The sequence below is a fragment of the Eschscholzia californica genome, unplaced genomic scaffold, assembly GCF_041429995.1.
Source record: "Eschscholzia californica isolate CP2 unplaced genomic scaffold, dmEscCali1.0.p SCAF_4, whole genome shotgun sequence".
NCBI classification, from domain to species: domain Eukaryota; kingdom Viridiplantae; phylum Streptophyta; class Magnoliopsida; order Ranunculales; family Papaveraceae; genus Eschscholzia; species Eschscholzia californica.
Window position 1 is genome coordinate 17,783,951 of NW_028238461.1, and position 22,417 is coordinate 17,806,367.

The 22,417-nt window shown below is 39.8% G+C and overlaps 1 protein-coding gene across 1 annotated transcript; it reads right to left on the bottom strand.

Annotated features, from left to right (window-relative positions):
• Nucleotides 1-421: 421 nt before the first annotated feature.
• BIG (auxin transport protein (BIG)) lies at nt 422-21,467 on the bottom strand. The gene is made up of 14 exons (XM_086637166.1): nt 20,986-21,467; nt 20,769-20,875; nt 19,626-19,791; nt 13,449-19,528; nt 12,485-13,102; nt 12,219-12,399; nt 10,948-11,185; nt 6,340-10,866; nt 5,693-5,915; nt 5,051-5,455; nt 4,353-4,496; nt 2,692-3,717; nt 1,565-2,065; nt 422-1,431 (listed from the first exon to the last, which is right to left on the bottom strand). The coding sequence occupies exons 1-14, from the start codon at nt 21,224-21,226 to the stop codon at nt 634-636; spliced, it is 15,255 nt and encodes a 5,084-aa protein (XP_086493292.1). The 5' UTR covers nt 21,227-21,467; the 3' UTR covers nt 422-633.
• Nucleotides 21,468-22,417: the final 950 nt, after the last annotated feature.

The window sequence follows — 22,417 nt, forward strand, 5'->3', positions numbered from 1 at the left end:
TTTGAAAAAATTCCATACTCATTATACTTCATTGAACTCTTCTAAAATTATAAGACTTATGGTTTGATTACTCATTTCTTGTGGTTGAACTAGTTTAAGAAAATGTGCATTTAGGACACTCATTAGAACAACAATCTGAACGAACCGTGTTGTGGTTGTTCAAACACATACGAAGAATATGCCACTTTTACATAGAAAAAATGAAAGAAATAGGCTACAAAAGTAGACCCTCAAGAGCTGCCTAGGAATCAACCGTCCAAGAAAGTGGAGAAAAATCTTCGAAATAGAAAGAATTGACCTGAAAATAAAGATGGTTGATTTTATTTAGGTCCAGAGTAGACTTCGACTTGTAACATTTCTCTCCGACATAATAGGGGCAAACATTGGTTTGTCTTCGCATTACATAGGGAGCTGAAGCTTATTCAGTTTAAGTCTGTTGGAGCTTTCTTATTATTAATTTCGAAGAACTTCGGATACAAGGAAATGATTCGGTAGAAGTAAAGAGTGCAAGTTTAGAGAGATGTTTGTATAATATTGGAACTTCCATGACTCATAAATCACAATCAAACATGCACTTTAAGAACAAAGAATGTATACACCAGAATCATTTCACAGTTTTAAGTACTTATTCTTTTAGCTTTTGCCGTCATGCAACGCTGCCTGAACAAACTCCTCACACTTTGAAAACCCACCAGAAAGTACATCAGGCAGAACTCCCATTATATCGAAAGCTTCTTGGAAATCTGATGCAGAATTCATTTCGTCGAGCCAGGAAAGCATTTCTTTTGAAAAGCTTAATAACTCTCCAACATTCAACAGTTTTTCTTTCATCAACTTCTCCCAAGGTTCCAGTTCTGATTCTGTTTCCTTCGACGAAGACGATCCTTCTCTCTCTACAACTGTTTCAGTTCCTGATTTGCTTACCTTGAAGAAACGTTGCAACTGCTCAATTAAACCAGCGTAAGTAAGCATTGGCAAAACTACAGAAAATAGGTTGCTTGAATCGGTATCTCTGGAGGTTGTTCCTGCTTCTGGTTTTGATGGAGTTGTTGGGTCTGAGGAAATACGAAGCATGGATCGACCATGTGTGTTTTGCATATATGCATGGTAAATTCCTCGCTGTAAGAAAGCACGACGGTGGTTTAACCAGAGTGCATAAGATTCGGACAGGAGTGAGTTAACCATCATGAATTGAACTGTCTCTTCAGTTCCAGATTGAGTTCGGATCCCAGATTGAATTGGAGTCTTGGAATCTGATAAGTAGGCTGAGACTGTTTTGGCAGTAAGTCGACGCTGAGTTGAAGAACTTCCTTGATCGAGAAGGTAGTAAGCCATTTGAATCATGAAAGGGAGGAAACGAGAATTGCTCTCTTTACCACCACCTTTGCTGTCTGTGCTGAATGAAGCACCTGTAGCAAACCGGGCGAGCATCTGTATGATTGAAGCATATAATATGATTATTAAGTTTACCATTCCAAAGAACCGAAACATGTATATAGTATGCAAATTTGCATGTAAGATAATGAAAGAAGTGAACAGTTAAGTAGGAAAAAACTTTCCGTACCAGAACAATGTCGTAGGTCAACAACCTGAGACGGCTTCCATCTGCACGTCCGAGAGAATTGAGGTTGTCCCAGTACTGATCAACATATCGTACATACTGAGACACGGGAACAGATGGGCCTCTCAGTGGGAACAGGCAATTGCAAAGGGTCTCGTTGTTTCTGAGTGTAGCTCCCTCCCATTCTTTCTTTGGAGTCCTAAGAGCAGCATCTGCTCGTTTGGCTTCCTGATGACATTGGTAATGGATGATGTTAAAATGACTAACTGTTGTGTAAACACAATCACTGCGAGAACTCCCTGAAATTCCTATGCCAAGGTTCACGCGTTTGCTGTACGAGTAAATGCCCAACATATCATTGGGCCTTAAAGTATAGCCCTCTCGGCACACCATACATGCCAGCCCATTCTCCTCTTCCACATCTTCCAAGCCTTCAATGATCGGGCGTGAAACTACAATGCGTTCACCACCATCTGAAGCCAGCTCCTGCCGCATTCCAAGACCCTGTTTCCATTTGCAAATATATACAAGTATCAGTTATTCAGTAAGCCAAAATTCCAAAATGAAACATAATTTTCATGATTACTTCAACACTTCTTGGAAGAAACTTTCAAACAAACTAGTTACAAGATCAAGAAATAAAAGCATATAATTCACATGCAATGGAGTGCAGGTGGAAGTCTTTGCATTCGTCATGAGAATTATCGAATTATCTTCCTACTACAGTAGCGTGGTTAATCTGAACTTCAGATCATTAAAACATCCACTACTGAAAACATAGACCAGCAAGGGGAGAACAGACACCCCATTAAGTTATTTAGTTTCCCTGTGTTTTTCACTCTAAAATAACGCAATAGATTAATGGATTTCATCTTATCCTTTGGGTTGAATTGGTGCAGGAACTCTCCTCTTAATCATGAGAAGGTTCATTATCCCTATGGGAAATAGCACAAACAATGTTCTACTCAATGAGCCTTCTCCATTATAGAAGTCCACTTCGCTTAACCCACCAAACTAGAGACATCTTTGGCGAACGTCATCTCTATTGCTAACTATCATGATTGTTCTTCTAAATGATTTCCCAATAAATTCTAAACTATATGGGGCAAAAATAGAAAACGAAAAATTACCTGGAGCAACTGTTCTCTCCTCCTCAGAGCACGACGTCGCATCTCGTCCCGGGTAGCATGGCGCAACTGGCGAACCTTCTCCTCTAAGAACCCATCGCCTTGCTTCTCTTTATCAGAAAGTGTGTCTAACAAATTCTCAGCCCTTGCACCTATTTCATTTTCTCCAGATACACCCTCCAAAGCGTGAAGCAGTGGTAAGATCCCTCCTTCATCAATACACTTTTGAGTAGCCAAATGTCCTTTTGACAGGCCCCGCAACATAGACAAGATCAATGGTACAGATGGCAGCCTCAGACCAAGTGACCATTCGGCACTTGATCTAAAGCCAGCCTGACCAGCTAATGGAAAGCTTTGACTCAAGTGACTAACTGCAACACTAGTAATCCCCTTCTCTATAATGATGTCCTTTAATCTCTCTCCACAGGAACTTGTTTTTAATGACTCAGACACTCTAACAAAGTTCTCCAAAGCAAACCTCTGCTTAGCCGCTTGTTGAGCTAAACTTTCATCTTTAGGGTTATCCTCGTGTTGTCTCTGAAGCCGATCAAATTCAACCCACTCTTGGAGATAAGGGTTGAAATGCTGGATGAGTGCCTCCATTGCAGCAGGCTCTCCGTAAGTTAAATAAGGTAAGATCCTCGCCACCATCTCAGTGTTTCTCTGCTGTTTGTGGGACTTTTTGAGGCTCGAAGGATGACATAATCTGTCCAAAAACATAAGCACCATCTTTTTTGCTTGTTCACCTGCACCAGTTTCCTCATTAGTAACTGTGAGGGCACTCTGGGTGATACTAATATCACTCTCATTTGCCTCCATTGTCAAACTCTCTACAATTAAAAGAATGCCTTCTGCTGGTTCCATTGCGTCTACAGAGAAAGCACGCCTTGCAGTTTCAAGAAGTAAACCTAGAGCTCCAAGCCGTAACAAGGCCCTTCTGTTCTCTTTTATTTTACAACAGTGCATAAGCAGATTGAGCACAGATACCAACTCCTCTTGGTTAGATTTCAACTCATCGTCCCGTAGATTCTGTAATTTCAGATTTTTAAGATTAGATGTATTACTATTAACAATATAGATTAATCAAAATTTTATGTCGCAGACAATAATAACCTAGCATAAAATGGTACCAAGAAAGGAAATAAATAGAAGAGTCTAAGTTATAAAGGACACTAAAGCATAAACTAGACTCGGAACATTCATAAAAAAATTACCGAACAGTGGAATACCAATCGGAGCCTTAAACACTATGTAGTTTGGCAGTGAAATTATTCCTCAACCATTACCGACAGCACAGAGAAACAGAGGATGATAGATGACAAACAATGTGAAAGTTTTCTATTAGGACTACAAAAATATATGCTGGATAACAACTCTAAAGATTAGTAGACAACACATAAATGAATAAGGTACCTAAAAAAAATGTTCACATCAGATGCACAATACAGTGACACAAAGTATAACTACCCCTCCTGAGACTGCATGGCTAATCGCCCAAGACAAACAATGAATAAGGCACCTAAAAAAAGTGTTCACATCAGATGCACAATACAGTGACACGAAGTATAACTACCCCTCCTGAGACTGCATGGCTAATCGCCCAAGACAAAACATCTGGAGACTAATAATAGAAGTATAGTGATTATTGTGAGATATCCACTAACCTGGATCATGCTCAAAATAATTTCCAGACCACCATATTCCCTAACAGCACCTGCAATTGCGAATTCGACTTCAGGATCCTGTGATTCCTCCCTCTCGTCTTCTAGTTCTTTAATCATGGGCTCCGTAGCTTCACCATCTAATCCCTAAAAATACAGAAAAAAAAAAGGATAGAAATGAGAATGGAATGGATAAGCATTCTTGGACGAGCTTTAGCAATGAAATATTAGCCAAACTGTGCTGAATTCTCTAGCCTCTACCAAATGAGTGGCAATGAACTTTTTAGGAAGAGAAACAGGGCACTAGTCACAATACATAGCACAGAGGAATCTCAATTATTTGAGATACTTGTAATTCTGTTTCATTTGCAGCTTCATCTTGTTTACTTCTTTTTTGAGTTATTTTCATACTAATAAGTAGGAGAGATCCAGTTAACCTGCCTCTACAATGACCTAATATATAAGTGTACCCGCAAATAAGTTTTTCAAGTTGAGAAAATGAAGTCTTCTTTCTGGAATATATAAGATTCCAGACAAGCGGGCAGATTGGTCAACACTTAACCCTTCTTTGTTCCACATCTGCTCACTGAGACAGCTCGTTTAAATGGAAAAAAGGTGAAGTTCGCAGCATGTAGCAAATACATAACTACAAGATCCAGAAATATGAATATCAAGTATATACTTTGAGCGGTGAAACGTACCTGCAGTCTGTAGGTAACTGTCATAGGTGGGCATTCTTTAGCAGCTGTTAATGTGTTGGGAGACGCAAAAGCTGAATTGGCTATTGTATTTGGAGACAGATTATGTGACTTTTTCCACACCTGCTCATAAACTTGAGAGATGCTCAAATCAAGAGAGATTATACTTCCAGCAACTAGCAACTCCATGCCATAGTCATCCTCAACAAGACCTAATAAATCTAGTTGGTGGCAGATCTTGTTCTTAACGTCCCGCATCAAAGGACCAATTTCAGTGCTTGAGTATGGATTTTTGGTCATTGATCCCCTAATAAACTCTTCTTGGGTGTGTGCTTTGTTTAGAACCAAAAGATAAACAGGCTCCGGCTTTGACGGACAGATCATATTGCAGAGCTGCTCCAAAATAAACTGCATTTAAAAGGTTAAAACTTAGTCAACCAAAAGTATAGATAAACAATACGTCACCCACTTCTCACTGTCATAGTATGATATCAAGCATATTCACAAAAAGTTACGAATTAGTGCAAAAACTTCTGCAGCCGTTCCGTACAAAATACTTCAGCATTTGAAAAAAGTTGTATACAATGAAGAAGAATTTGTTTCCACTCCCAAAAAGATATAGTCATCAGAAGGCTACTCCCTTACCAGAGATGTTCGTCCTTTCCTCTCCTTCCCATGATTCTGCAACCCAGATATGCAGGCGCGTATGAATTGACGTTTGTTTTCACTACTCTCAAGAAGCAAACTGTCCAGAAGATCTTTTAGAAGACGGTTGCAATCACTAATCAGCTTCGTCTTTTGCACTATCAGGCCCCGAATAACGAGAAGACCCTCCAGTATATCAGACAAAAGGTCGTTTCTCATGAACCTATCATAACATCGAACAGGCCAGCTCAGAAAAAAACTTACATATAGTGGTATAGGAGTGGAACAGCGAAGTAGTCTACAATAAATCAAACAAGCTAGAAATGACCAGTACAGAACTTCAGTCCACCAAGGTCGTGACGTGTTAATGAAACAACCATGCATTGGCTGCACCCAGTGACAGGCACAATCAAAACTGAACCAGGAAACTTTGAGCCAAGTACCCGACTTCTTTTATTTTGTATAAAAATGAGAAAGATAAAGACCCAAATGATTCATTCAGTTTCAGCCCCGGGTGAAACTGGGATCCAAACCATGCCTAGTCCTGAATATTTACATTACAGCATGCAGGACTAGATCTAATTCCTTTTACCATTTGGAATACAGCAACAACAACGCAAAAAAGAGGAAGTGTAGGAAGTGCATACCTGCTGCGGATATTAGAGACCTCGAGGAATTTGCTGAGGAGCTCTATAAGCTTATGAAGGATAAATCCCTGTGAGATATCAATGTGGAGGCTTCTCTCCTGAGATTCCACATTACCCACCTCTTCGGTTATTAACCTGCATATCGTTTTTAAGCATCCTTTGGCAGTCAGAAATAGTCGAGCATCCTCCGAGTCAATCATCTTGAAGAGCAATTCGAAGTATTCTGCTGCACTTTCGCCAGCAGATAAAGTTGCAGGTAGTAATGCCATGAGCAAGTTTAAAAGCCGGTAGCGACGTGACTGACTCTGTGCACAGAGTAAGCTAATAAGAGTGCACATCTCCGACCTTATAGATTGGGAACAAGCACTCAGTGCTAATTCTGAGACCCATGATCCCAGCTCAAATGCTGATAAATCACTCTTAGCTGCTTTTTTACAAGCACGCCGTCTCCACCTAAGAGCATACTTCAGAGCTAGGAAATCGGACCTTTGAGGTCGAGACCTCTGGCCAGAAACTTTGACTGCTTGAGATACTTTATAACGTCTCCTGACAAAATCAAGATATGAAGCCCCCTTCTCCCATTCATTATAGCTAAGCAGTTGGATATCTTGAGTTTTCTGAGGCGTATCCCATTGTTTTTCTGACAAATCCAATGCAGTCTTACCCGGAGTAACGAGGCCAGAAAAGTTCACGCTAGAATCGTCTTTCAACGAAGAAGTGGGAGCAGCCTTTCCTGTTGTTTGGTCCTTCTCCACGTCAGGTTTTGGAGGAGTACATGCTTGAGATATAATCCTCAGACATGGAAGAATTATGTGTTCAGATATGGCAGGATGCTTAGCACCCAGCTTGATTGAAGAAAATAATAGTTGGAAAGCAACACGTAACCTTGACTCCCAAAACTCATCTGCAACAGAACACGTCTCAGAAAGCAACAGTAGCTCCTCACGTGTGGCCAGTGCAATGTCCATGGAGCGATGATGTTCTAGACAATACATGACTTTTTTCTGTATTAAACTATTCATCTCAGACACCGCATTTTGATCACCCTCAGAAAATGCACAAAGAACTGCTCTGGCCTGCACGCAAGCTGCTTTTGGACCCTGGTGAATATTATTTTCAAACAATTCAGATAAGATTCCAGCTGCAACAAGCTGTTTTTTACAGGTTGGGTGCTTTGATAACACATGCAGTAGCTCTAGGCACTGGGTAACAAATGTAGTAGCACAACCATAGCAATTATTTGGTGACCTCGGAACTGCAAATCTTGCCGAATCCATTGCACTATTAGAATGCTTCAGATGCAGATAGTTCATTAAAACACGGCGTAGCCCTTGAAGAGTTTGGATACTTTTACTGACAGAATCAAATGCTGCTTTGCACTTTTCGCCATATAGTACACCAAGAAGAGTAATTTTGCGATTTATCTTGCAAGACGGTCCAGACAAAGAGACCATCATTTGCTGGACAGAGTCCTTCTGTTGCGAGTCTATTTCGTTTTCGCCAATGCTTGATACAAGTTTAAGTAAAGGCTTTTTGAAACCCAAAAGTTGCTGATATCTCCTATGAGCATTTTCCGACTCAGATTCAATAGCAGCCAGTCCTTTTTTCATATCTTCGTCATTCTCCATGTTATCAAACGAGAAACTTGGTTTTGCCATGAAATTAAATTCAAAGCGGCCATATTTGCTATATCCACACTCGTTGCAAAGGAAAGAATCAAGATTCTCGTAATTTATGTTCCGGCATTGTCTGCATTGATATGCATTTTCATGGCAATTGCCACAAATCCCATGTTTATCAGTAACAGACCTGCTGCAGCGAGGGCACTGCAGTGACTCAAGGGAGGAAGCCTGGAGATTTTCATAGAAAGAATCAAGCTCAATCATGAAATTACAAGCCGTGATTGGAATAGGAAATTCTACTTTTAGTTCCGTTTGGTTGAAAGCAAGATGACAACTCTTTGCACGCTTCCATAAGGACCAGTTATTCTTCAACTCTGACAAATCAGCCACTGGCCTATTGTTGTAATACAGGTTCAACACTTTTACAGACTTCGACTTGCGAGCATCATGAACATTCATTGTGACAGTCTGGATGGTATAACTTCCAGTGCATTTCACAATTATACGGTTATCGGTGAACTTTGTTTCAGATTTCAAACTTTCTAGCTTCATCCTGCTGTACGGCACCTCTGGACAGCTGCAGGCTACACAAGGCTCACTTTCTAGAAAATATCCATCAAATTCCACTAGACTACTTAAGGTATTATATATGCGTGAATTTGGATGGTTGGCTAGAAGCTCATTCTGTGAGTGAAGAGTCTCAAAGATGCACCTTATCACATCAGATGTCAAGCATCGGCTGACAAGTTCTGCATCATGTTGCTTTGAACTACTGTCAGGAATTTTCCCAAGTATCCAGGTAACTAGCTCTGTGTATTCAATAATGTTCTGACCGTACATGGGTAAGCATTTAACTTTTTCTAAGAGAGCAATTAACATAGTCTCCCTGAATGGCTGTTTTCCGTGATGCCAAATTCCATATAAAACACACTTGGCTTCAACACGAACAGAAGTTGAGTTCCACTCAAGTAGAAAGCAATCAATGAATTGCCTCAAAATCAGTCCATCTCTCTCACTGAAAATATCTACAGCCTGTTCCATATCTAGGTAAGACTTCTCATCGTGTCCATCCTCATTTTTCTTCTTCTTCTTTGAGTCTGCTGATTGGGAAACTGATTTCACAGAACTTGTTCCTGCGTCTCCTGCTTCGGGTTTCTGTATGGAATGACCCATGTCCTTACCAGTGTAAAATGCCAAATTTAGAAGTTTAAGCGTCTGAATGACAGATTCTTCACCAAAATGGAATATCCCATTCATCAAAAAGGACAGAACCTCTCCATGTCTTGAACAGTACTTTTGCCAATTTCGAGGCCTGGCAGCTGCTACTTCTGACACAACAGACAAGCACTTCACAAGTTTAACACTTCGTTCGTATGGGACAGGATTCCGGAAACCGTCAGATTTGTTTTTGAGTTTGTAAAGCTTTTTAACTTCATTCGATATCTGCCAAGAGTCTCTGACATTGTAATAATGAGTTTTGCTCCCACATAAATGCAGGAATAGCCTTCTTGCATAGCGCCGGACAAAAGTTGTATGTGGGTTGCTGATATAGCTGCAAAGAACATCCTGATACCCGTCTAACTTCAAATCCTTGCTGGAAGAACTTTTCGGAACCTTATCTTTTTCACCTGACTTCTCTTGCTTTTCAGGCCGAACTAAGCTATAAACCAGTCGGAAAGTGTTCTCCAATAGCAACCTGTGGTAATCCATGAAAATATCTGTACGGTGAGCTTTGGCATATGAATCTGAAAAGAAAGGAGAGTAATTTCCAGCAGGTAACTCTCTCCGAACTGTTAAAAGAGAGCCACATCCAGAACCAGGGCTTCCAACTTCAGAATTTCCACTGGAAGACTTGAACACATTAACCAACTGCTGCAAGATATCCATAAGGTAGTTCACAAAAGCTTGTTGTCTAAGAGAGCAACAAGCTCGAAGCAGCTGAGAAGCAAACTCATTTTTCTCTTGATCGTCTATTGAAGCTGTAGAGGACGGAACTTGGGGAACAGGTTTCTCTTGCGACTCTGTAATAACATTTGATTTTAATACAGAACTGTCACTGCCAGGCTGATGCCAGTTTCGAAGCATCAGAGTAAAAAACATGAAGACAAGGATTACAACTTCCCCAAAAGAAGAACGCGCTTTTGCAATGAGATATTTGTTCAGATTGATCTCATCCAAAAACCATTTAACAAATTTCTCCAAATCCAAATTTTCAGGCTTCGAGTTATCCATAAACGGCCCACCTACTGCGGATGATAATCTATAGAATAGTTGCATTACAGGAATAGCCCGAACACCGGAAGTCGTGCCCATCCAGCCTTTCAGCTGTTCAACTAGTTCACGGAGAAGCAGAGAGTTAACAGCCCGTTTTGAAGCAGATATAGAGACTATTCTTTGATCAATTACAGAATCTGGGAAATCTCCAGCTTCATTAGGTCCCAACATATGGATTGATGGAGATGAACTGTGCGGGCCAATATCGGAAACAGCAGGTAACAAGCTAGCATCACTTAAATCATTAATCGAGAAATGTATTTCGTTATTATCTCCACCTAATGGTTCCATTTCAATTGTGATTGCTGACATAGGATGATCTCTTGAATGTGGAGGTGGAAGGCGATCTGCATCAAGCACTTCATAGCATGCCTCACACAAATCAAAATCTGGGCAAACTGTACAATGCCATCGACGTCGAAGGATGGGAACAGTGGAACAACCATCACAGCAGTACTGGACTGATGATGTAATTGAATCTTCTTCAATCGTGACTTGGGTATTTCCTCCAGTGCCATTGACTATATCAGAAGGGACTGGTGCAGGTGCTGCATTCTCCGCCAAATCATCTGTAGCTAGCATAGTCTGCTTTGGAAATGGTACCTGGAGCAATCTTGACGAAATAGCCAAGCTGAAAGGTAACGAAGTTAGTACTAGTCAAATGATAAATAAATAAGCTATGACATAGTAAGGATATCGCTCTCATAAGGACCTGCTGGAAGTCTGGACAGCCTCATATGGAGCAAATAGTAGTCTCTTCAGTAATGAGACAGCAGGTGCGACGGAGTGGCCACCTGTTGCATCATTTCCATGTAAAGCCAGACATTCTGCATAACTATAAATGAGTTCCACAGAAGGTATGACAATGTTATTTATAGTCTGTGTGTCTGGTTGCTCGATATCCAAAATTCCCCAGAGAACTTGCATCAGCCCATCAACTACTGCAGAACCTAAACCGAATCAAATCCTTAATTAATACACAGGACATACTAAATATTTAAAAGAATTTTACATTTTACAAACCGAATGTACAGTACATACTGGCATCAGATTCTACAAAAAGTTACTGGCATCAGATTCTACAAAAAGGTCCCGAAGCAATATTGTATTACAAATTAAATAGGATCTCACACCCTAGTTCTGCTTATTGTTATACTATTCTCTATCTTTCATTTGAATGCATAATTTTGTTTGACTACTTCACTCATCAATTTCACACATTTTCCTTTTTAATGTGACTAGCCGGGTCAGATCTGCATTTAACATAGAAATTTTCAGAATACCATGTAAATGAAAATGGTTATCAACTAATTCAAATCATATTGCTTAGTGCTCTGACGGAATGGGTAGCAATGTGAAATAGCACATAAAAACGTAAACCCCAAAGCAGTGGAAGCATCACATGCCTTAAAAAGAAATTGTAGGGGCATAAATGCTTTCTACAAAATCTAAACAAGAAAATTTCCTATAATGCCATATGTAGCTTTAATTAGGAAACAATTATTTAGATAGTTATTAGGGCTAGTAACAGCATATGCATACCCAGTCCCCTCCTTCCCTTTTTTCTCTTCTTTCTCCCTCTTCTGGTTCATCTCTTTTCCTCTCTCTTTTCACTTCCAAAACTCAGAATATTTGACGAACAACATTTCAAATACTCGATCTCTCACCCAAATTAAACATTGGAAATAGAGAAAAATGTAGGTTTGTTCGCTTCCTCTCCCTCTATTTGTTTTTTGCCTTTTAGAAACAGTTTCTCTTTTAATCCAGATTCTCTCTACTGATTTTCATTTTATGTTGTTCTCTATAACTTCGGTCAACCATAACCCCTACAATTTCAGCCCTATTACGCCAAGAGAAATCATTAGTAGTTTCTCTAGTCGGTTTCGGAACCGAAATATATTGACTGTTTTGGCAAACAATAGTCGATAACTCGATATTAGTACCTCGCACAGTATTATGATAAATCAGGGTATGGGTAAATACCATTTGTTTCCAGGAAATGTGCCAAGTTCGCCCTGCGATGCAATGCAATCTTTGACACGGCACGCATCTGAGCCGTGAACTCTTCAATTACCCAACCTGCTGTTGCACCACCCACTCCCAACCTCGAAGCAAGCATAGGTGACGATTTTACAATCCCCAAAAGGCGCATCGTATCCTTTACCTGAGCAAAAATAACAACTAAATGAGGTAACAGATAAAAGAGTTGGGCGAGAACATTCACGTTGAATGTGGTAGAAAGTTAATACATGATAGTATATTTCTCTTTTGGAGAAAACACTTTGAAGAACATGGCAGGCAGAAGATTGCAATAACGGTTCTCTGTCACTCTCAAATAATATTTCCAATAGCTGCTTGCATTTTAGTTTCTTTAGCTCCGGCTTGACTTCCTCAAATTCTGAGCAGCCATGTGACCTGCACAGCGAATAGAGTCTAGATAGGAGTCTAAGCCCATCTGCTACAACCTGCTCCTGAATTGAAGCGGACTGCATGGAGCGGCGCCTTTTCCCAACTCCAGTAGTCCCCGAGTTAGAACCAAGTACATGAGTTTCCATGTCTAGCACTGCTTCCATTTTCTCCTTCCAACCAAATTCATCCTTTGGTCGACCATATACTTCCAAAGAATCGATTCTAGGCACTGCTGAGCCATTAAATGTCGGGCCAATAGATATAATAAATTCTTCATCAGCAAGGAGTGACTCGGTAACCATCAATGGAATATCATACCAAGAACGGATGCCTTCATCAAGTTTGATTACTCTCTGAAAGATTGTTATTTCAGATGGAATGTGGTTTGATGATGTATTACCCACTTGTAATCGGAAACCAACCATGACCATATCAGGATTTGAATTGGAAACAGTTATCTGTTAAAAACAAAATGAGAAACTATTAAATTCATTGAATATCATGTCACAAAAGATTACGTTTAACTTCAATATCATGTATCACCTGAAGTAGCAGCTCCCTGTACAAATAAACACACACACATACAACACATATGTATGTATATATATATGGTTCTCAATTATTAGTCAGGCCATGTAATTGTCCCCAGTAGACGACTCGTGTCACAGTAGTGAATTAACATTACAAGTTAACTACCTAGAGTAACCATTACCTTAGAAGGATTTCTGTTATTTAAAAAATCAACAAATAACATATGAGCATAAATATATGTTGTACCAAGAAATGTCCATGTCCAAAGCATACCTTAAATCCTGCAGGGCTAGGGCTTTCTAGGAACTCATCATCAGATGCCAAGCGTTTCGTTACTTCAGAATCATTGTTTCTGATAGCATCACTACTGAATTTCACATCTGAAGTGATGCAAACTGTTTTTTCAAAAAAATCAAGTGGAAACTCTGGATTTAAACTTGCGAATGTTTTATTGTTAAGATTAAGAATACCAGATCCCAATTTCTTTGATTGTTCTGCAGTCAAACTAACCCCAGAATCGACTCCCATAGGAACATGTGAATATATCTGAAGGCTACCATCTTCATGCAAAACAAGGTAGTGGGACTTATCTTTAGATAAAGGCTTGTAAGAGGTTATTCCAACAATAGGCAAGTTCGATCCTACAGTATGCCGCATATTCTGTGCAAGTAACTCATGAGGGCCCATTGAGATGGTAAGTACAGCATTTGATTTGATATTTGAGAAACAAACAAATAAGCCTGTACCAACCAGCAATTCTTTCCAGTGATGTAATCCAGCTGGTCTTAGCTTACGGTCTTGCTCATCCTCATACACAGCAGACACCTCACTTAGAGATGTTGCATTGGCATCTAATCGTCCGATCAAGGTACTCCCATCTTGATACGATAAGAAAAGCAATTTATAGGTTGATGAATAATACAAGGATAAACCTTTTGACCACATATCTTTATCTTGAACCCTAATGATTTCCTTCAATGGTTTTGCCCCAACATCACCCGCCAGGGACAATTCAAGCCTGAACAAACATCCACGTTCTGACAGAACAAGAAGAAAAATCTTACCTTGAGGAGCCACAACTAGTGTTGCATCCATAATTGAATCTTCAGGCAGCGTGAAGTAGTGAACAGGGCTGATGTTATCTTGGGATAGATCAAATATCTTCACAAACATGTTTGTCACTACCAATAGTTGGACTTGTGAGCCCGGAACCCAATCTACATGTCGAATATAAGCACCTTGCAACGCAAGTTCAATGGCAAGACGATCAGTCACTTCACCACGCGGATTCACCGTGAGGACCTGGCATTCCTCATAACCTGCTACAGCAAGATAATTCTCTACCGTTGGATTGAACACAAGATGCACAATTTCAAAGCGTACAACATTCTTAGAAAGGGGTTTAACATTAGTCTTATCCGCTGTCAGAGGTACAGCTGTGGTCTGTCCAATAAGCTGGCTAACATCAAATATAGAAACTTTTTCACCCTCTCCAGCTGCAAGTCTTCCTCGAGTACTCACACTCAACAAAGATTTAATGAGTGAACCACTAGATAAATGTGACTTGAGCTCCCGTGCATTCGAGTAATCTGCCTTTACCTTCAGATCTAGTGACCCACTTTTGTAAGCCTTCTTCAGCTGCAGAAGATCCGCACTGTAGGAGAGCACCTTATCTTCACCCAGTATTACCTTTTTATCTTTAGAAAGGTTACAATCTCTTCTACTAATTACCGAGGGCAATAGTTTACTACAAAGCTCAAGTATCCGACTCTCCACATCAAGATGTTCAAGAAGAAATGGGATTTTGTCTTGCACCTCCCTTGGTATAGGTAACTTAAAGGAACTGTCTACACCAACATAACCATCGTCATCTAGATCTGTATCACTATCAGGTAACAGATCTCCATCCTCTGAAAAGGGTAGAAAAGGCTGAAATGCACCAGAAGATCGGATTGGTGCCCTATTGCTTCCACTGAATTTGCGAGGCTTCAAGCATTGACAACTGATTCCTCTGACACCCCCAGCTCCACAGTCACAAAAAAAGCGACTTAACCGAGAATATACAACTCGATGACCACGATGACAAACCTTCGCACATACAGAACAACAGCCTTTAGAAACAACTAATTCACATGTATAACAGAAGTACCAATGTTGCTCCATGAAATTGCTACCGCTCGACGTAAACGTACAAACTTTAGAAGCAAGCACCCTTTCACTGTTACTATCATCTTCTTCATCCTTGTCTATACTAGCCAACTCTCCATCAGAGGTACCGTCATCCTCATCTTCATCTATGGAAGTTGCATCACAATCCATTGGAGCAGAACCCCTTTCTTGATTTGCAGAAAGAATCAATGACTCAGATTCTTTTCTTGAGCTCACTGATCTAGAGAATACAGAACCCGCACCAAGATTGCTAGATAAATCCCTTCCCGAGACTTTGTCCAGATTATGCTTATATGCCCCACAATCACTTAACACAGAGCCGACAAAGCCCAAAAGAAATGCAAGTCCTTGAAGCATATGCTCATTTCCAGCCAGTTTCTCCATTAGCATCACGGTACTACTCAAAAGATGCTTCATTGAAGATTCATCATTTGAAAGTTGGCCTACAAAATGGAAATAGGCTTTTGCTGTCTGAATGTCAAACAACATAAACGCATTATCAAGTGACATGAGCAGGGCTTCGACAAAGTGACCATGTAATTCTCTCAGTTGAAGTTCAGAAGGCTGGGAAACGACCTGTAATATAAAATTCATAGTTGATTCTCTCAGTGAATTGGAGCTCACTTTGATTTCATCTACAATCTCAGATGTGCAGCCCAAAAGCCTCTTTTCCAACCACTTTGATAGGCTAACCAAATCTAATCCAAGGAACTTCTTTTGAACCTCCACTTTTAGAGAAGGAGAAAATTCTCCAGAGAAAAGATCAACATAGAAGTTGAGAGCCTTCACATTTACTGATTCAGAATCACATCCATCCAGTGCATCAATAAAAACCAACAGGTCTCCACGTTGCCCTGCATAAAGCTTCTTGACTTCTTCAGATATACCTTCTTCAGTTCCCAAATAAAAGTTAAATACACCAGCTTTCAATGGGTCTTTCATGACACCCTCCACAAAATCGATGGTTCTAGTAATTAACTGTTCACGAGTAGGGCTGTTGATTGCTCCACTAGAATTGATATCTTTTATGAAGCCTTCCATATGCTTCAATACGAAGAGATAACTGTAGTCTGGGCCACTAATGAAACTATTCAAGCTGTGATAGATAGATTCACATTTTCCATGAATGCATTCAAAAGTCCTGTCAGATTTAATAGTCATCACTGTATCAAGGAGCGAGTGCACTATCCCAGTGTCTGCGAAAATGTTCCTTCCAGCAGCTCCTATCTTGATCAAGCCATCTAAAGTGCACACAATCCCTTTGATGGTGAGAATGCAAGAAAGAAGAACTCCACTGGAACTTCTCGGATGCGACGGGAAACCATGTAGCAAACAACTTAGGAAAATATGAACCAGGCCTCCAGTTCCTCCTCTAGTAATAATTCCATCTAACCTTGGCAAGAGGCCAAAAACAGAGTCTAGCTGACGTTCACTGGATCCAATTTTCTCTAGAAGGCCATCCTGGTTATATTTATAGAATTCTGTATGCTTGCAAAGTAGCAGAGGTGAAAATTTATCTGTGCTAGATCTGCTATGATCGAAAGTACGAACAAAAGCTTCATGATAAGACTCCAAACATCTCTTTATTAAGGAAGACAGTACATTGAAAACCAAAGGACCATGACCACCAGCTACCATGCCTTCAGCAAGATCCAAAAAGTCATTCTCTCCCAATGTGCCTTTACTCCAGAGAGGATCCACTCCAGGGACTGCATTCTTTACAGAATACTGAAAGATGCCAACGTGTAGTAAAGAAAGCAGTAATGATAACCACGCTCCGTTCCTCAAGAAATCCCAACCTAGTTCGTCGTTGTTGTCTAGTACAAGCAACTTCTCCAACTGCTGAAGCATACTAACTATGACTTCTGGAAAGTTAACATCCTTAACAACAAGAGAAGAGTTGCTCAGTAGTAGATGACTAAACCGGAAGAAATACTCCACACTTAATGTATCAAAGCTCTGAAGGTTCCTCTCCAAAGGGAGCAGATGCATAGATGTAGAGGTCGCCGTTGGAATATCCCAACAAAGTACAAAGATATACCTTTCTAGCATAAGGTCTTCGATTGCCTCAGCATTTTTCCCTTTCCAAAATTCCAGAATCCATGAAAAGGAGGAGGATATCTCATCCCAAGTCAAACACAAACTATGCAAAGCCTGATCATCTCTGCAGACAGAAACAGGAGCTTTAACAACATCAATTAGTAGAGAAATTAAGCTTCCAATAGTAGGCTCATCTTTAACCAAATCCCCCATCATGTTCCGTATTGATACCGACTGCCACGATATCAGATTATTATTTACATAACGAGGAAGAAACGATTCAGTAGCCGGGGCTTCACTCAACTTCGATCTTATATCCTGGAGCAACCAAGAAGGACAAGTTGACGGGTACAATATCATGTAGCGCATTATTAGAATAAGCCTTGAAAGCAGTAAAGCCCAACATGACAGTTGTGCAGCGCTAAAATCAGCTGTAGGAGCCTCTGTTGATTTAATGGAAGCAAAAATAAGGTTAGCAAGAGATGCCTTTTCAGTATCTGGACATAAATGGAATGCCATAAAAAGAATTTCTGTGTGAAAAGTAGAAGGAAGAATCCCCATAATTTCCTTCAAGCCAGGGCATTTCAAGCGAACAATCTTAGTCTTGTCAGTGATGAAGTTCACATACCCCTCATAAATCTTTGTTCTCAATTGGTTACGAGACAACCCCGTCCTGCAAATAAGAGCCTGAGAAACCAAGCTAAGAGTGTGATCATTGTAGACAAATGCACCATCTTCCACTTTAAGTATTTGGTCAACAAGAAATTCTTCAAGTGAATCAGAAAAAGCATGCTGGATGAGAAGGCTACGAAGCAACTCAAAACAAACCTCATTAATATGTCCGGTCTTTCTTTTGGAGGGCAAAGCCGCACCAGTTTCAGAACCCTTTTCTTCATGAAAGCAGGCCTCACAGTGAAGTATGGAAAGCAGGAAATTGATATGATTCTCACGAAGCTTTTGGCATGCCTCATCATAGAGAGAAGAATTCCACGCCGGGGAAAAGATACATAGTCTTAGAAAGCTTAATAATTCAGTTGCTGCTTGAATTGGCATACAGCAGCTGCTTGTGACTAAAGTTGCTGAGGCAGGAAGTTCAATACCATCTGTAGATCCAACTGTACGAGCAGCTTCAGAGAAAAGGTTCCCAAACAGAGCTTCATCTTCGTGGCCAACAGTACTTTCCAGATCGGACAATCCACTAGCTTTTGTACAACTGGAATACGATCTTTCAATTTTAGGCTTTAACTTCACTTCTTCCAAATGAAGGAAAAATCCAAGGTGCATTAGATTATCCACCCACTGATTTGATGAAGAAAATATTATCTTTAACAACTCGTCACATGTGTATCTCTTAAGCAAAGAGATCTTCTCTGAGTTAACATGACATGAAGGAGTATCAACTTCATGACCAGAACCACGATCAAAAAGGTCGGTGTCAAATTTCTCCAGCCAATTAAGAGACTGAGAACCACATTTTTTAACATCCCCGATAAGCTTCAAGAGATGGACAACACTACGAGGGGAGTAAGCAAGGGGGGGTTTTATGTCTGCAGTGGATTCGTACCTCCATACATCAGCATCCAAAACACCCAACATAGAAGCAGCGATACACGCCTTGATATTTAGCAAGATGTTTCCGTCCTGGAAAAGGAGTTCAACAAACTGAAGAAACTCATCTAGCACCAACAGAACGAGGTTTTCATACTCATTTACAACAACAAATGGGTTGCAGTTTACAAACTCGCATTTCAGACGGAATAAGCTGGGCAACGCATCAGCACAGCAAGCAACCGCCTGTAGTAAGTCAGAGTCGTACGGAACGCATGGCACAGTCCTCTTAAGATTCCCAAGTAACTTTAGAGCCCGGGAACTAAATGATAATTTGGCATTAAAATTTAGACCATCCAATTGAGCATCAATTGACTCTGGGGGCTCAAAGAGTTCTTTGAACTGCATAACAAGGCGATGCATACACCTCACATGAAAAACAGCCTTATGCTGAGACAAGGAAATCATATTATCCAAATCCTGGACGACACCAAATTCCGTAGAAGACGTTGCAGAACTATCAGGTGGCAGGCATTCAGAAGCTAGAGACACGAAACCCCAGTCCGCTGGCCTTTCTCTTGAGTAGCTTATCCTTTCTACCAATATGCATTAAGACCACAAGTCAGAAAAACTTAAAGAATAAAACTTGCAAGTTAGTACATTTAAAGTTTGTCCATGATTCTGTATGGTCACCTCGGATACTGCATCTAATGTGCTTATCTAATTCCACACCAGCAGACTTTACTGGAACAACAGGCAACAACTCTACAATATTATTTACATTGAAAGGTCGTGTTCTTTCAGATTCTTTATCCATGCTACTATCTAACGCTATTTCCAGCAAATGTAGCGCATTATTCTGCAATGGAGATACAAAATTAGCATGAAAGAGCAAATGGGTGCATAGTCAATAGAGAGAGGGAGAGAGAGACGGTTGACAAGTGCAAAATATAACAAGAAAAGTGAACATAATTACTATACTTCAAGTTCAGTAATCCTTATCGTGTACAATCCATCCAGAAGTTGTTCTACTTCAATATCAACTCTATCTTATATCATATCCACGTCACTGTAAGTCATCTGTCATTTTACAGCCTTTACTCCATTACCACTATCGTGGGATATTACAATTGATATAAGTCGCAATGAAAATGGCACCTACTGAGTTGTTATTCTTTACTCAATGACGGCCCATATCAAAGATCAAGATCCACCATCGTTTCTGATGTTTACCCTGTGGCTCACTTTCCATCCATCCCAACATCTAATGTTCGTGCCATATTGCCATCATAATAGTTTTCCGTCTGGCAACATTCGACTCAATATACCCCGGCTGGTCTTTGGTAACCTAGTATAAGAGCACAATTAGTTCAATCGGTACTCTCTGGTAGAACAATCCTACCAAAGCTCACTTTAGGCTAGCCAATCTTACCCCAAGGGACTATCCCTGAACTCTCTTCCATACCTACCATCTTTTACTTTATTCTGTGTTATTTTATATTCAATATTGTCACTTTCAAGCACCCAATGATATCAGACTCAGGTACTTTACTTTTACAGGCGTATTAATCTGATCCATGTGAACTGAAATTGTGGATTACACTTGCTAGAAAACAAGCAACTGCCATTATAAGGACATACCACTTTACATCAGTAAGGCTTGTCTACCCTAAATCTGAGTTAGAATAGTGCCATCCTAACAAAAATGAGAAGTCGCCTATACTTAAAAGGTACATTATAAGCTATATTATTAGCTAAACATGTATCAATGATATAGCATTTTCAAATTAACGAATATAGATCATTCTAGATCCAATTAAAACCTAAATCACAGACCTGGAGACTGAAATCTTCACCATCAAACTTCGTTTTCTCCAGAAAACATGTAGAAAACTCCAAAGACAGTTCAACAATCGCCACAAGTATAGATTCCAATCGCTCAACTGTTTGAAATGAACACAAATTTTTTTTCAAAGAAAATGAATCACTTCAATTTTCATATAAACTGATCAATCAAGAAAGAGTTCAAATTAAAAACGAAAAAGCTCAGTACGTGAAAGAGATCGAGTGGCAGTAACAATTGACTTGGCAACCGATAGAACGGCATGAATCTGAAGCTCATTCCAACATTGAAGCCCTAATTTTCCATCTTCGATCCGGTGAACACCTTCTTGAAGGATTAAGTAAAACTTATCTAATCCTACTTTGATCGAATCATTACGAAGTCTCTGATATAGATCTTTATTATCTTTTTGTTCGTGAAGAAGGTCGATGAGTTCGATGATTTCAGCCATGAACTTTTTATACGGAAGGAATCAAGCAGCAGAAGTGGAGAGGGTTTATCTCCTTCAAAATTTAAAGATGAGAGAGTTTAGGTGAGAGTGGTCATTTAGAGAAGGCACTTCGAGAGAGAAGAATTTTAGAGAGAGAGAGAAAGGCGGTGAAAAGGGAAAATAATTCCACCCTTTACAAGAACTTTAATCCTTGCTTCCCTAGCACGCAAGTTTTATTTTGAGTTAATCCCAATTTACAACCAAGTTGAAATTTGACCCCTGTATTTCGTCAATACTATTTTTTTTTTTTTTTTTTTTTGGAGTTAAACCAGGATTTTCATTAATGCATAGGAGTTCAATCCAATACGTGTAAACATGGTTTTGAGTCTTTTGGCTCCTTTGAGTACAACACAAGACTTACAAAAGTAAATTACAACCTTAGACTTACAAAAGTAAATTACAACATGAAGTCGAAAGGAGAACAACATTACAATAATAAAATGAAACGACCCTAAAGGTCACAAAATGAAAAATCATGAAGATCATAAATAAAGATCCTAAAATATGAAATCATACTGAAATCTCCAAGATAACCGACCGATTTCTTGATAATATCAGTGTTCGCTTCACTTTTGGTTCTTTAATGTCAATCTTATTACTTCATGAAGCCACACGCCATCAAAAATACCCAGTTAACCCCCTTTTTTAGTTACCGTTATAACTCCGTTAACTAGTCATCTCCTCTCTCTCTTCCATGTCATCGCCTCTCTCTGCCACCTCATCTTCTCGCCACCTCATCGTCTTCACCGGCGAAGGTCGCCGACCGGCTAATTTTTCGGCCAGCAACCTTCAAACATAAAAAATAATAATAATAATAATAATAATACTTTTTTTTCCTCTCTCTAAAAAAAAAAGATTTATTTCTTCTCTCCTCTCTCTCTAAACAGATCTAAAATTAGGGTAATCAAGTATACCCAAATAGTTACAACGAGAAGATACCCAAATTGCCCCCTACTTTGCCGCCAACCTTTTCGACGACCCTTGATGATTTAAATTTTTTTTTTTCTGCTATTATTCAAGATGTGAGAGTGCTTATGTGAATCTCGAACTGCTCCTCACGAATTGGGTGTGAAAACCGCAAGGAACTTGGAAACCTCTCTGACTCTCGAGACAGTCAGATTATCCATACAGTTAAAATACAGAATATTCAGT

Bases quoted from the DNA above. Each gene is read 5' to 3' on its own strand.
- BIG (XM_086637166.1), bottom strand. From the start codon at position 21,226: ATGGCTGAAATCATCGAACTCATCGACCTTCTTCACGAACAAAAAGAT. The intron at 19,529-19,625 runs GTGACCATACAG...GCATATTGGTAG, and splicing joins CATTAGATGCAGTATCCGAG to AAAGGATAAGCTACTCAAGA. The intron at 5,916-6,339 runs GTATGCACTTCC...ATGTTATGATAG, and splicing joins GTCTCTAATATCCGCAGCAG to GTTCATGAGAAACGACCTTT.